We start from the raw sequence: 15,397 nt of genomic DNA, 5'->3' as shown, positions 1-15,397 counted from the left end.
AGCAGTTCATGTTAGTTATCCATCCTCGTTGTTGTTATTTGTATTTTGTCATTTAATGAGTTAACTTTCATGTTTGCTCCGTTTTGTTAATAGTAACATATGATGAAGGATGTAATTTCGAATGTGACTTGCATGAAGAAATTGCAGGGCTGTTAATTTTTGAAGTTCCAGAGTTTGGCATGTCCACCCCCTCCCACACGCACATGCACCATTGGGATTCGGAAAGTTCTGGCTTGACATTGGTTGATCAGTAACAACATTGAATTGATAGGGAACACCAGACATCACACAAGTTTGTGTTTTGTTTGATAATGATACAAATTGTGAATGGAATACAGAAAATGTAATAAGTTAAGTCAGCCACTTGACTTCACTTGCATTTTTCTTCAGAGCATACTGGTTTCCAAATCAGTTACCACTAGACTATGGAGTTAGTGGAGTTCTTGCGTTTTGTTCTATTAAGTTACCATAACTTTACAAACTTTAAGATCATGTTATCATTTGTATAACATGTAATTTTTTTTCCATTCTACAGAGCTGGCAATGAGTCTATGGGAGGTCGAAATTCATTGGGTTCATCATCTGGGACATCCACGTCCAGCAGTAGTCGCAGTACTCATCCATCAGACTTCAACATGGATTTAGAATTTGATTAGCCTTGAAGTACCTGTTTCTTGAATTAAACTTTAATCCCACTCATAAACTCATAGCAAATGAAGGTACTGTTGTTTGTTTAGAAATGAATAAATTGGATGTACCCAGCAAAGTGCTCAAATTGATGTATAGTAGTTATTTATGATAGCTCTTCCCATATGGAGATGTTTAGTCCCCATCATTTTGGAAAGTATACTTTGTGTGTATCATAAATTTCATTATTAGCTTGCTTAACATGCCTTTTTGCTGCTTGAGTATTTGTGTGGGACAACACTATTAAAATTTCGTTTTGTAAGATACTCGCTAAATAAGTCACACTGTCGTCAAGAACAGTAACCAGAACCTGTAGCGATTCTTACATGAACATGTGAGAAATTGACATAAGGGTGATTGATTTCACTTTTGAATACTGGCATCATGATGATACATTTACAGTATTTATATTTAAAAATATTATCATTTATGAACATTCAGAGGATGCAATAATGCTACATTTGGACATCAATAACTTGAATTGTTTACATGGCAGAATATTTCTTCTCCTATTTACCAGTGAGTGCTGCACAATCCCACCACTTGCTTCGTCATACATAGTAAAAAAAAAGCTTCGTGAGAATTGTCACACAACAAAAATTAACCTGATGGACATTACCAAACATCTAAAATTTTAATTTTTTTAAGTTCAATAATCAGTGGATTAAAGCTAGCTTTAATAATTGGAGCATATCTGTATGTTTCTTTTGGCTGTAAATATCAGACTTGCAGATTCATTCACTGCTGAAACAAAGAAAGTGCAACAAACTTTTGGTTTTGGTGAGAGCCTGCTAATTAAAGGAATCTCAAATCAAATGTAAAATACTGAGATTTCCATTATTTGAATATAAAACATTTTATTATTGTCACAGCACTTATCAGTTATCAGTTATCTGTACATATGGTGTATACAGCATATAACATCGAAAGTTTACATAAGTTAATGGGTGAATATTTGTAAAATTGTCACTGTAAAAATATTGCTTTACTTTATACATTGCTTTGCTGTAACCAAAATAAAAATAATAAATGATATCAAACATATATTTTAGTAGACTCCTTACAAAATGTATATTTTTCTCACAAACTTAAATCCTCATCATTGAATTCATTCTCTCTTTCAAATACATTCATCTTAGTTGCTGCCAAATAGTTTCCTTTCCCTGATGAAATGCAAGTTAAGGTCATTGTCTTTTCTGGTTTGCTTTGAGTATTATCAAAATTTAAAGCAATATCAATACTCTCAGCAGAACCCTCTGACCATGTTAAAGCATTCTTTTTGTTAGATTCATTTACCCGAAGCTTCTTAGATGATGCTTGTGAAGAGGTAAGGCTCCTGCCGAAATTTACTAAAGAAGTCAAATTTAATGTCTTAGCAGCTGGCTGTTTATGATGTTCTTCTAGAGTTTTGTTAGTGCTTGGAGATGCTGAGTTTTCTAAACATACCTGCATTTGGTTAGGCGTTTCCAGATGAGAGTGCAAGTCTCTGTGTTCTGATGTACAAGGTTTCTCACACTGTGCTTCATTAGAAAGAGTTTTCACTCGTTCACCATCAGATCTTCTGTAACCAAATTCTCTCTCTAATACTTCCCTGCTAATGCAGTTGTGTGGGGGAATGTTGGGATGCAATCTGTCTTCAGTTGCTGTAATGTCTTCATCTATATTTACTAAAGGGCTGTTATTATGGGTCTTTTCTGATTGTGTGTTATGAACATCTTCCTGGTCCACCTCAGTATTATCTGGAATTGAAGGATTTACTTTACTCTTCTTCACTGCACTGGTTTTATTTTGATCTTGTATATCACCAATTTTTGTTTGTAATAATTTCCTTTTAGATTTTATTCCTGCAATTTTTGATTGATATTCTGCTGTTTGGCAAGCATTTTGTACTTTTGTTTTTCGAATATCATTAAACACTTCTGTTAGCCTCTGGGAGACTGCTAGTGACTCTAATGTTGGAAATGCATATTTCCTTGAAGGCCCTTTTATGGGACTAGAAGGTGCATTATTTTGTGCGCGTGTTTTACTCTCACACTCAACTGCATGATGATTACTGCTATGTGGCTTAGTGGGTATGGAATTATTCTCTGTATAAAAATCCTTGTGCACATTATTGAGTGATTTGAGTTCTTCTCTCAAAATAGCTTCCAAGTTCAACTGCCGCAAAATCAGTGTGGCTGAAATTAGGAAGAACAAACAAAAAGATTGCAGTTGTAAATCAATGTTCTGTTATAAAAGCAAACAGGTAAATTATTCTCAGGTGTTATGAACACAAGAGGCTTATTTTTCTACATTCCACTAATTTAAACAGGGTAAATCTGATCTCTACTGACAAAATATAGCAGCATGTTCATGGATATTTACTGAGTATTAGGGACCTGTGGTCTCCAGTTGCTCTTTACAGAGGTAATAATTTATTTGGTTTGACAGCAAAAATAACTTGTTTGGTAAAATATCTTTACAACAGTGAAAGAGCCTATGAAATGAAACATCCTTCAGAGGCATAAGTACTGTTGCTGTGGAAACAGTTCATCATAGTGTCACTAAGCTGCTCTTCCACTGCATGCAGTGAACCCATACAGGAAGTGCACACTGGCTGACTCATTATCAGTAAAACTCTAACACTGACAGAAAAACAATTCCAAGAAGTATTGAAAGCAAGATTGAGGGCGAAGAATTAACTGGCATTGCTGTGGTTAACTGTACGCAGAAACACAGTACATACCATTGGTATGTGCACTGATACGAACAGGGGTAAAAATCAAAATAGTTAATCTGTGATGAGCCACCAGAGATCATGCATCCCTTATACCAAAATCCTCTGAAATTTTTCAGTGGAGAGTTTGGATTCATCCTCTATACAGTTTCCAATACTTCCCACCAACAACAGTAAAGCAAATCTAGAATTTTAGGCTACAGCCTCCATTAGTATGACAACAGTAAAGTGAAACATCTTAAAATTAGAGTATATTTTATTTAAGATTTAACACTTTTGGTTCAATTTGCTCTACTAAACTTCTTGAATCCAAAAGTTCAAACAATCCAGAATTACTCATATTAAAGATTCAATCTAATTATAAACATGGAATTTTCACACAACACAAAAAGGAGAGGGATGGGGAGAAGGTAGAAGATATGAAGGCCCCCCTCTCTAAGCGTAGTTTACATATTAATATTTATGTTCCCTTAGTTACATGGTTTGTCTGCATGCCCATAACAAGACCATAACAAGAAAGGTAGGACAACTTTGATCATAAATAAAAAGCACAAAATTGTGGATGAGCTGTAAGCAACATGTGGCTGTATCAGATATGGTAGATTTTTGTCCCTTGATTATTTTGTGTGTTTCATCAGCAGAATATTTTCTTTTTGTGATTGACTTCCATGTTTCCAGCTGGATTGGTTATTCCATTGTTCTGCACTGCACAATGTAACAGTACAGACTTACCATGGCAGATGCTCTAAGTATAAACGACACTATAATTAAGAAATCAAACTTGAGATGGATGAAAGTTCCAGTTTAAAATTTTATGCGCCAGAATTAAAAACATCGCGGAAACACATAACAGAATATTGTCACAGTCACTGGAAAGCAAGCACTAACCAACATGCACTGCAAGTGTCATGAGCTGCACGAGTGTAAATTATGGTGTGTTGGCAACCATACCTCACAACCTGGTTGGAATGCAAGCTGTGTGTTTAAGACCATTGCTTGGGGCCTCATTATGAAAGTGAATTGATCACTCACTGCAATTTTGTATAGGGGAACTGTCAGTCCACCAATAGACATACTTACTGTACTCATCAGAGGAGCAGTAGTCACAAGACACAAAGATGTCCCCATGTACTACACTTTATTTTCCCCCATTGTAACACAATGTTTTTTGTTTTGTAGGGAAGACCCAATAATTGCATGGAGGGGACAACATTTTAACCAATAACATGCTTCAGAATGGCAGCATTGGTTTGCCAGTAAAAAACATTTTTGTTCCATCTGTTCATCATATTAATGATCTTTATAATCAATATTATCTCCAATTATAATAATCCTCATTTCCAGCCATATAAAACTATTCTTGGTGTGAGCAGTTGCAATCACAAATCTATATTAACATTGGAACTCCTTGAATTTTAACCCTCATAGAAAAATATGAATGAGGCATATTCCAAAACTAAGGTCTGGTGACCAATATTTAACTGACGAAGTTTATTGTGCGCAGTGCTGTCTGCCGACTCTTTAGAAAATTACCACAGTGTTTGTTAGATTCAGTAGTTGTTTGCAGTCTGTTCTCACAGACTGGCAATGCCCAACACAATTGCAGATCATGCCACTTGTGAAGAAAATGGTGTTAAGAATTACAAAATGGCCTCCCAAATGTTAACTAGCAGAATAGCAGGCTCAGTATTGAGACCAATAACATAGTTGATCAAGTAAAACAAAAACTTTAATCGGCAGCTGACTGTTAGTGGTCTGGCTAATGAATTCCGAAATGTTGCTCGAACCTCGATTTATAAGACTGTCACTGAACAGCTTGGCTGTCACATGCTGTGTGCAAGATGTGTTCCAAAGATGCTCACTGATCAGTATAATGAGTAAAGAACTCATAGTGCATGGAAGGTTTTGGAACACTGTAGACAAGATGGAGATGATCTGTTTTTCCACATTATTATGTGTGATGAGATGTGGATATCATACACAAATGCAGAATTGGAACAACAGTCAATGCAAAAGTCCACTCAAACAAAAAAAAGTTTAAGCAATCTCCATTCTTGATTAAAAATGATGGCTACTGTTTTTTTAGATGATAAGGGCATCTTTTTGATTGGTTTCATGGACCATGGATCAACTATTACAGCTGAAATATATTGTGAAATGCTAATGAAAGTGAGGTGTGCAATCCAAAATCAAGACAGCTGGAAATTGTTAACTGGCATAATCTTCTGTCATGACAATGCACATCTGCACAACACTGCCAAAACCAAGGAGAAGATTCAAGATTTTCGTTGGGAACTTTTTGAGCACCCTCTGTACTGTCTTGACCTTACACCAAGTGACTATTTCCTCTTCTTTGGTTCAACACCCAGGTGGCATACTTCTATGCAGAGTGCAGTGTTACAGAAAGTCTATAGATGTGAATGGGGATTATGTGGAAAAGTAAAGTAGATATGTAGTAAAATATTGCTGTCAATAAAACCTTTTCTCAGGTGCTTATATATAACCAGATGGATCTTAATTTTGGACTATACCTTGTAACAGGGGCAAGAATTTGTAGGTGTACCTCTATATGGTATGTGAAGTTGTCACATTAATGTTGCTGTGAGGAACTACATCTCAGAAACAACCTACATATAAAAGAGACTAGTATTTGTTGGTGCCTTTCTTGGACAGAGTTCTTCCAGAAGTATGCATAACAGATTCAGTGCCTCAATCTGTGACCTACCTTAACCACAGATTTTCGACTTACCTTATCATACTAGCCCCTGCTTTAGGATGGTGACTAAGTTGACAGGTAATAGAATATGCTCATTGAAACTCTAACCTTATGAAGCAATTTCGTAGTAGGATTGGTATGCATAGGTAGTCTCTTGGAAGTGGTGAGATACGGTACTCATAATTGTATTGTATGTAAGCTGAGGTGTGATTTATACTGAGAGTGGGGTGTATATTCAGCTGACAGCCCAAGATAGAGATGACATCTCTTTTTCTAATAAAGTCAGTTGGATGAAATTTCATTAATTGGAAACAAATGATATAATGGGCCAGGGGCACTGAAGGGATACAGGTTCACACACCCAAGAGTCTGTGAACCCAATTTTCAATGGAGAAGTTCTTTGCAACTACATATGACTTGACACTTCGTGGCAGATTAAAACTGTGTGCTGAATTGGGATTCGAATCTGAGGCATTTGCTTTGTGCCGGCAAATGCTCTACCCGAGCGAGCATGACAAACGACCCATCGTCAGCTTTACATCTGCCAGTATCTCATCACCTACTTTCCACACGTCACAGACGTTGCGAGGACATGTGAGTCGTGCTTCAATAGCTCAGTTGGTAGAGCACTTGCCCGTGAAAGGTAAAACTCTTGGGTTCAAGTCTCGATCTGGCACATCGTTTTAAACTGACAGGAAGTTTCATATCACTGCACACACTGCTGCCGAGTGAAAACTCATTCTGGAAGCATATGCCTTGTCTGAGCAGAACAGAAGCAAAATTGTCACAGGGAAAGAAAAAGATATTAGATATGTGGTACTGTCAATTAATTAAAGAAATGGGACCAGATGTAATTTGAGTAAAAATGGCTTGGGGGGATTCATATCAGTACTTGGGATCTGGAATATGCTGTGTGAATGTCTTCAAGTATAAGCAGAACAATTTGATAGCTAGGTAGATAATCCAATTAAAACTGAGAATTTTAATATTTTTTGCACTAATCTACAGTTCTCAGAACACACACATGTCAAGAAAAGCAGTAAATTTGGCAGCTTATATGAGTCACATTATACTACTCTTCTCAAATTATCATCATCTTTAATTTTCAACTTAATTTCTATATATTCCTCACTCCCGCTGTACTGTCACATGTGTGTTCTAAATCTTTCTTTCCTTTAAAAGTTTCTTCCTTTTTTCAATGATTAAACCAGTTTCTTGATTTCCCTATAATCCTTTTTCATTTTACCTCCAACTTATATATGAAACTGGCGATTGTGGCTCTTAACAATATTATGAAAAGGATGGATAGCTACTCACGCTAAAATGACATGCGGAGTTGCAGAGAGGCACAACAAAAAGCCTCTTACACGTTGAGCTTTCAGCCAAAGCCTTCTTTACTACACTCATTCACGCAAGAAGGTAGTGAGGACTGGATTACAAATGCTAGTGTATACACCCGCAATACAAGAAGGAAGTACGAAGCATACCCCACCGACTGGCAATGCTAGAAAAAGGACCCCAGTACTCTGGTATCAGACTACTAAGAAGTCTGCCCAAAAACCTGCAAGATAGTGTACATCACCATGACTTTCCAAAGAAACTTAAAGACTATCTCATTGAAAAAGAGTTTTACAGTGTTGCAGAATACTTATGCCATTAAATTTGTATATATTGTTATTCATTATCAGTGATGTAAAAATGTAAGCTAAACATGTAGAAAAATAAGTGATAAAGAGTGTTAATACTTTGACATGTCCTATATTACACGTACATTTACTGTACACAATGTAATCTTACAGGATGAAATAAAATTCAATTCAATTCAACCCCTTGACACATGACCACTCTCTCTGACCACTACAGCCAGAAGGCAACTGTTGTGTCAATTGTATTATGCATACCATCCTCATTGTTACCCTTACTGTTGGGTGACTGGAACACTTGCACAGAGTGATACTTGCATGGAGGCCTGGGCTCTTGTCGTACTAACTGGCTTTTCACAGGTACAGCCACCTGTGCAAGCTGGCTCGCGCTCGCACCACAGCAGTGAGCAACCATGCATCGCTTTCGGGCGGCTCATTAATGTGTTTTGTGCCAAATTTATTTTTAAGACTCTTGTATTAATGTGAACATAATGAGAAATGGCAATGAAATCCAACATCTTTTTTAATATTTTTATGGCGCAAAGAACATGGGCCAGCTAAGTGAGAAACAAGGTATTTCTTATGACTATTGCACCCTTATGATGACTGCCATTTTAGGACATAATTTAAATTGATAAACTTATATTACATTACCATTTTATTTAAATGTTAGTAAACATAAAACTTCAGAGTGTCAAAGAATATTACTTATTTTACTTTTCAGTAAAGGATCAATGCCCGGTACCATCTTCTGAGTAATGTTAATTTGAAGCCATGCTCTTAAGTCTATCAATGAGCTGCTGTGGCCAGTTTTCGTTCTCTTCATTATGTAAAAAAGCAGCATGTACATGTAAGTCTAAACAACATGATTGTAGCTGCAGACCTTTAAAGTTGTGAAAATTAACATTGAAGAAACAGAAGTCAACGAGATTAATCTTGCTATGAAACTATAATCACCCAAACATCACACTTCATGTGTATAAGTTTTAGGGCAGCTGAGATTGCACACCGTCAGCATAACCCCAAAATTAGTGAAACTGCATGATCTTCTGCAGGCTGAAAAGCAATTTATGGTAACTTGATTTAACTGCAAATTCATTCATTGAGTGTTCCTCCAGAAAAAGCAAAAAATGTATTTTCATAGTGAAAATATTGGGAAAATTATTGAGATCTTTATTTCTCTGCTCCTGCATCATGAATACTTTCGTCAGTCACACCACTTATTTTAGCCTTCCACGTGTTCATAATCTTTTGCATGGATGCTATTGTAATGTTGTAAACTGAATTTTTTTTGTTGTGTTCCAAGTTTTGAAGTACATCAGTAGAACACTAAGTGTATGAACATACCATCACATACAATAAACATACAGACTAGGCATCCTGTACCGAGACATTGATGTTAACGTGTCTTGACTGCTTTGAAGTTCCTAACCCGATCACTATTCTACTTTTTTAAGGGGAGATTCCACCCTAAAATTTCAGTTTTTTTCAAAAGATATTTAATGTCTATTTCACATTCCAAAACAATTTGGCTATATTCATATTACAAGTACGTCTAAGAAATGTTTGAAATACGGACTGTAGAAGGGGCACACTGAAAGATATCAAAGATAATTTTTGATACCACCACCATCAAAAAGAACCAGCTTTGCACCAAACTTGGCATAAGCTCAAACTGGAAAAACAAGTTGCAGGATTTCCAGGAAAACTGAAGCGAAACAATTGGTAGTCAACATTAGAAATCAGTTCCTTTGCCTGTTGACTGTATAGATATAAATTCGAGGAATACAATGAAATCCTGTGGAATGCGGGCAACAAACTCCAAGGAAATAGGTATTGGCTTACAATCAGATATCCCTGCCACTGTACCTCCTGAAGGAGACTGTGAGTAGGTTTCTTAATTCAGAAAATTAAAGAACAAGTCTACCTTGACCTTACAAGAAGCAGCCTCATATAAGCAAGAAGGGAAAGCATTATCGTACTGGTGAATTTTAATGAGTATGTGTCATGTAGTAACATTCTTTTTTTGATAAAATGTTAAAATCCATTTTACAATAGATTTGTTGTTCTAAGCTCAGTGCCAACTTTTTTATCATAATTGTTCACCAATATGAATGAAATTTTTGCAGGATGTAGTCTTGATGTATTTGCTTCTATTCAGTAATATTATCGAAAATGTAGTTTGTTTATTTTATCATCACATTTATGTACTGATAATTACAGATAATTTAAGGCTAAAATTTGAAATAAACACGGCAAAAAAAATTATTATTATTTCTCATAAAATGAATGCACGGAACCGTTAAACTATGTCTTGAGAATGTACATAAAAAATCCGTCATAAGAAAATTGTGCTGTGAGTACCAAAAGTTGGTTTTCAAGTACACCATTAAAATCATATTAAAAATTAAAAACTTGAAAACGTGAAGTTATGGTCTTCTAAACGTGGGTATTGCTACATCTTTACATAACAGACACAGTTTTAAAATTTGGTAGCTATCGGCAAAGTAGGACAAGATTTAAATTCTTGGGTGGAATTTCCCCTTAAGCACTATGCAGTATATACTGTATGTTTGTATCTACGGCTATGCCGAACCTAATCATGGTCATTCCTCTGAAAACAGCACATTGTTTGCACTTCTCCTGCACTACCAATCGACCATGCTGCGCTATGTAATGATACCTGACCGTCTCATTTTACTGTGAGCACTCACAACACGGGCGGCGAGCAAAGGTGACCGAGCTGCATCCTCAATAGGCCTGCTGTAGTGTACAACATGTATTACTAGAAATTAGTTTTAACGTATGTTCAAGGGTTGCAAAACTGTGATCAGTCACATTTTTATAATTTATTTGCCTTTGCTAGTTTCATGCTGGTTTACCCATCTTCTAACAGAAGTAGAAAGCATAGATTTCATTGTATGACATTTGCCTGCATTTCCTACCACAAATATTTTAATTCTAAGAACTTCTCAAGGTGAATGCTGCGATTATTCCCTATAAAAAGTTTGGTCTTTGAGATGTCTTGTCAGTCTTCATTAGGGAATATTTTACAAATTTCAAGAGACATTTAGCTGACTTTGTTGTTTCCATGGAACGCCACGAGGAGGTATTCTATTTTCGTCCCCTATTAAATTTATTTACAAGATTGCCAATGATTATGTTACACTACTTTTCAAAATTTACAAATGTTTCAATGGTTCTGATGTTTTCTACACTATTGCAATTTCAGTAAGTAGGCCACTCAGGTCAGAAGTGATTTTAAGTTCCCATCAGTTTGGAGTTTCTTTAAAGCCTTTGCAATCATTTTGTCAATCTTCATTGCTGACTTTTTCCTTCTGTTCCCATCAGGGTTTAAAATTAATTGGTCAAACTGGTGGCCACGGACTCTGCATCTTTTCAGAGATTTTTCACTGAAGAGTAAACATTCAGATAAACTGTTGATATTAACATGTTTATTGTTCGGTTCCATCCTTCTGGGATGCTATTAGTGTGATGGCACCTTCCACTGCAGTTCCACATCTTTCTTGGCATATGTTCGTTATCGAGCCACTGGTCCACAAAATACGTCATTAAAGTCCTGAAGCTTTCGGTTTTCCGGGGTATCCAACATTTCCAAGGGAAGATGTCCTAGAACAGAATGTATCCTTATGTGGCGACGTATTTCCTCGTCTTCCTTGTATGCTGGAACGAGGCCGTAACACTGTACTTGTTTCGATAAACATTTATTAAAATGATAATTGCAACCAACAATCTCTGTTCTAGGCAACAAACTGTTAGCTGCTTGGACGATGGCAATTTTGAAGTCCATCATCAGAGTTGCAGAGGTCCATCTAGCCACATTAGTTCTAATAGCTTTAAAAAAAACATTGATATGTTTCTCGCTTTTTATTTGGCACAAAACTTAACAATTGGAATGGTGTTAGTTTCCTCCCAGGAACTATTAAGGTCAGCGTGGGGTACAAACAACTGTCCAAACTGCTTGCTCCAACTCTTGAACAATTTGTAGTTTGATAATCATGCTTTTCCCTTTTCACTGACAAACACCAGTATTCTGGCATTTGGTCCCCTGTTATCATCTACAAGTAAAAGATTGCTACCATCATTCATCAGCAAATTATTTTCTTGGCAGAATATTCCTCCAGAATCGGTGGGATCTAGTATAGTGCCCATATGTTTTCACCTAATATGATGTAACGTTTGTTTCACACTTATGTGTGATGGTAACAATGTTGCTAAGTCATAACCTCAATTCAAGAACTGCCCTACTTCTTCAACATAAACTAATGAAACTGTAGTGTCTGTTTCTTTGTGCTGACAAAATGTTATCGCACTTCATTTTCTGCTTCATGTGGAATACAAACATCACTGCCTTGTCCTAAAACTGTGTCACTTTCTATGGATAGTCTTCCTTTGCATTTATTCTTTTTAAAGTTTACACAACGCCAGTGGGTCACTTCTTGTTTGTTTGTACAGTCCACTATATACTGATGGCTGTTGCAAATCAGTAAAGGCTTCCCGTTGGTGGTCTCAGCGAACTCCATTGTCGCAGCACTAAAACACGGAACACTTTGCCAGTCAGAGGTCAACAGCAGTGCTGAACTCTGAAAGAAAGCCACACACACCACGAACTGGTGTGGGGACAGGGAACTTTGTACAGGAAACGGGCTTTGGGCTTTCCCAGAAAATGTAACAGATAGTGGCGGACAGGCCATGGTTACGTAATCGTTGAACACCCTGTCCACTACATGCAGTGTCCTAAGCTCCGTGTAAATGTCAATACATTTCCTCTCCGTACCAGTGCGTATCTGTGCAAGTGTCACAAACTCCTGTTGTGCCTACTCAGTAACAATGGTCGTTAAAATACAATATGCCTGAATATGTGCTTTAGTTGGTTGTGCAGTAACATCTGTACTGTACATACATAACTCTATGTTTCCTAATGTCTTAATTCATACATTACAATGAGTGATAGAAGTAAGAAAGAGTTTATGCCATTAAATGGTAAACTGGAGGTTTTGAAAAGACTAGACAAAGAAGAAACACACGTTTCACATGTGGCTGTTTCCTCAAATAATGTAACTATCCAGCGAACGGTCCGGACACTTGGATGATATCGTCCAGGATACTGACAAGGGAACCTCCCCATTGCACCCCCCTCAGATTTAGTTATAAGTTGGCACAGTGGATAGGCCTTGAAAAACTGAACACAGATCAACCGAGAAAACAGGAAGAAGTTGTGTGGAACTATGAAAAAATAAGCAAAATATACAAACTGAGTAGTCTATGTCCAAGATAGGCAACATTTAGGATAATGTGAGCTCAGATGCGCCGTGGTCCTGTGGTTAGCGTGAGCAGCTGCGGAGCAAGAAGTCCTTGGTTCAAGTCTTCCCTCGAGCGAAAATTTTAATTTTTTATTTTCAGACAATTATCAGAGTTCAGGCACCCACACATAATCAACTTCGCTCTCCAAAATTCCAGGACATGTTCAGATTTGCTTGGACATATACAAGATTTGACGGTCTACACACAGAAAAATTTGAAAACGTTAAAAACTTATGTTTTGACAGAGCACAGAGAAAACTGTGCGACTGTGAAACTGTTGCATTCATTTGTTGCATTTTATGTGACACACTCTTATGTTTTCATCACATTTTTGGGAGTGATTATCACAACCACAAGAAAACCTAAATCGGGCAAGGTAGAAGAATCTTCTTACCCATTCGCCAAGTGTACAAGTTAGGTGGGTCGACAACATATTCCTGTCATGTGACGCACATGCCATCACCAGAGTCATATAGAATATATCAGACGTGTTTTCCTGTGGAGGAATCGGTTGACCTATGACCTTGCGATCAAACGTTTTCGGTTCCCATTGGAGACACACGTCCTTTCGTCTACTAATCGGACGGTTTTGCGGTGCGGTAGCAAAACACACACTAAAATTATTACAGTTAACAGAGACGTCAATGAACAAATGGACAGATCATAACTTTGCGGGGAAGACTTGAACCAAGGACCTCTCGCTCCGCAGCCGCTCACGCTAACCACGGAACCACAGCGCTCTTGTGTTCATAGTATCCTTAATGTTGCCTATGTTGGCCATGGACTACTCAGTTTGTATATTTTGCTTATTTTTTTTCATAGTTCCACACAACTTCTTCCTGTTTTCTCGATTGATCTGTGTTCAGTCTTTCAAGGCCTATCCACTGTGCGTAATTATAACTAAATCTGAGGGGGGGTGCGATGGGGAAGTTCCCTTGTGAGCAGCATACATAGCACACGCCCGTTAGGCATTTTGATCACAATAGCCATACATCAATACGATATCGACCTTTTCCACAATTGGTAAACGGTCCATTTTAACACAGGTAATGTATCTCGAAGCAAATACTGTCCGCACTGGCGGAATGTTACGTAATACCACGTACTTACACGTTTGTGAATATTACAGCGCCATCTATCACAAAGCAGAAAAAGTGGTCCAATTAAAACATTCATATTTCTTTACGCACTACACGAATATGTAATAAAAAATGGGGGTTCCTATTTAAAAAAACGCAGCTGACATTCTTTTGACCTATGGCAGCGCCATCTAGAAGGCCAACCACAGCGCCATCTGATTTCCTCCTTCAAGCTAGACAAGTTTCGTTCTTTGTAGTTTTTTTGTTTGACACTTATTTCGTGAGATATTTGGCCCAGTCACGATTAATGGACCACCCTGAATAACACGGGGGAGGGGGGGGGGGGGGGTATGTACTATATTGCTTTTTATTTATTTCTTAGATCATTACTGTGTTCATTAGACACTTATTCATGAGTTACACATTGATTTAGTGATATTTCCGTATAACCAAGTTTCTTGTAATTTGAGGTAGCGTCAGCCTCAATCAGGTTGAATTACCCTTTCCCCTTGCTTTTTTTTTTGCCTCGAAACCTTCGAAATTAAGTATTTTATTCTTAAAATGTTTGCTTCCTGTCATTTTCAATTCTTTGATGTTGTTTCTTTCTAGTCTTTTTCTTACAATCGATATCAGTGTTGATTACTTTCTCTAGCAATACAGGAATATTTGGTTTGTTAGTACATTTTGTTTCATTGGGTAGAGGTGTGCAAAGAAAAGTAATCTTCTCTTTGACGCAACTTCTGACATTTTAGGAGACTTCCTTCTTATTTCACATTTTCCAGAGATCCTTAGTTTGTATTACACTCATTATTTTTCTAATAATCTCTCTCTCAAGTTCATTGTTAAATTTTCACATGCACCTGAGATATAGTGTTTTAGTTTTGCTTTTCTAGATATTCATTTCCTGTTGTAGATATTTTTCTCACACCGTATGATCCTTCTAGTTTATTAATTCTTCCATCTATTGTGAATTTTTCTAGATTATTCTGCTGCACAGTTTCTCCAAGATATTAATTTTACTAAATCAGTCTATTTTACCTATTTTTGTTTTTATGTATTTTGGTGCATTTTTTATATTTGTCATGTGTTTTGTATTTTCGATTGAAATCCTGAGATCAGGTGTACACGCTATTTTTTCCAGAAGATTTTCTGGAGTAACTGCTTCTCTCATGTTTTCAGAAAGTATTGCAAAACAAAGAAAGGCAGTTTACCTTCTTAATTTCATTTGCTT

General features: G+C 36.9%; 2 protein-coding genes across 3 annotated transcripts in view; one reads left to right on the top strand and one right to left on the bottom strand.

The window, feature by feature from the left end:
- LOC124709127 (E3 ubiquitin-protein ligase Iruka-like) overlaps positions 1-1,731 on the top strand; it is a 158,363-nt gene extending 156,632 nt beyond the window's left edge. The window contains exon 8 of the mRNA XM_047240788.1: positions 536-1,731. Coding sequence (XP_047096744.1) covers positions 536-656 — 121 coding nt within the window. The 3' untranslated portion in view covers positions 657-1,731. The remainder of the gene's footprint in view (positions 1-535) is intronic.
- The window catches only part of LOC124709124 (DNA helicase MCM9-like), a 172,146-nt gene continuing 158,045 nt past the window's right edge, over positions 1,297-15,397 (bottom strand). For both annotated transcript variants that reach the window (XM_047240782.1, XM_047240783.1), the window contains one exon: positions 1,297-2,864. In XM_047240782.1, the coding sequence (XP_047096738.1) occupies positions 1,768-2,864 (1,097 nt within the window). In that variant the 3' untranslated portion in view covers positions 1,297-1,767. The remainder of the gene's footprint in view (positions 2,865-15,397) is intronic.

This window comes from Schistocerca piceifrons, chromosome 7, assembly GCF_021461385.2.
Source record: "Schistocerca piceifrons isolate TAMUIC-IGC-003096 chromosome 7, iqSchPice1.1, whole genome shotgun sequence".
In the NCBI taxonomy this organism is placed as follows: Eukaryota; Metazoa; Arthropoda; class Insecta; order Orthoptera; family Acrididae; genus Schistocerca; species Schistocerca piceifrons.
Note: the sequence above shows the minus strand (reverse complement) of the source record. Positions and strands in the feature narration are given on the sequence as shown.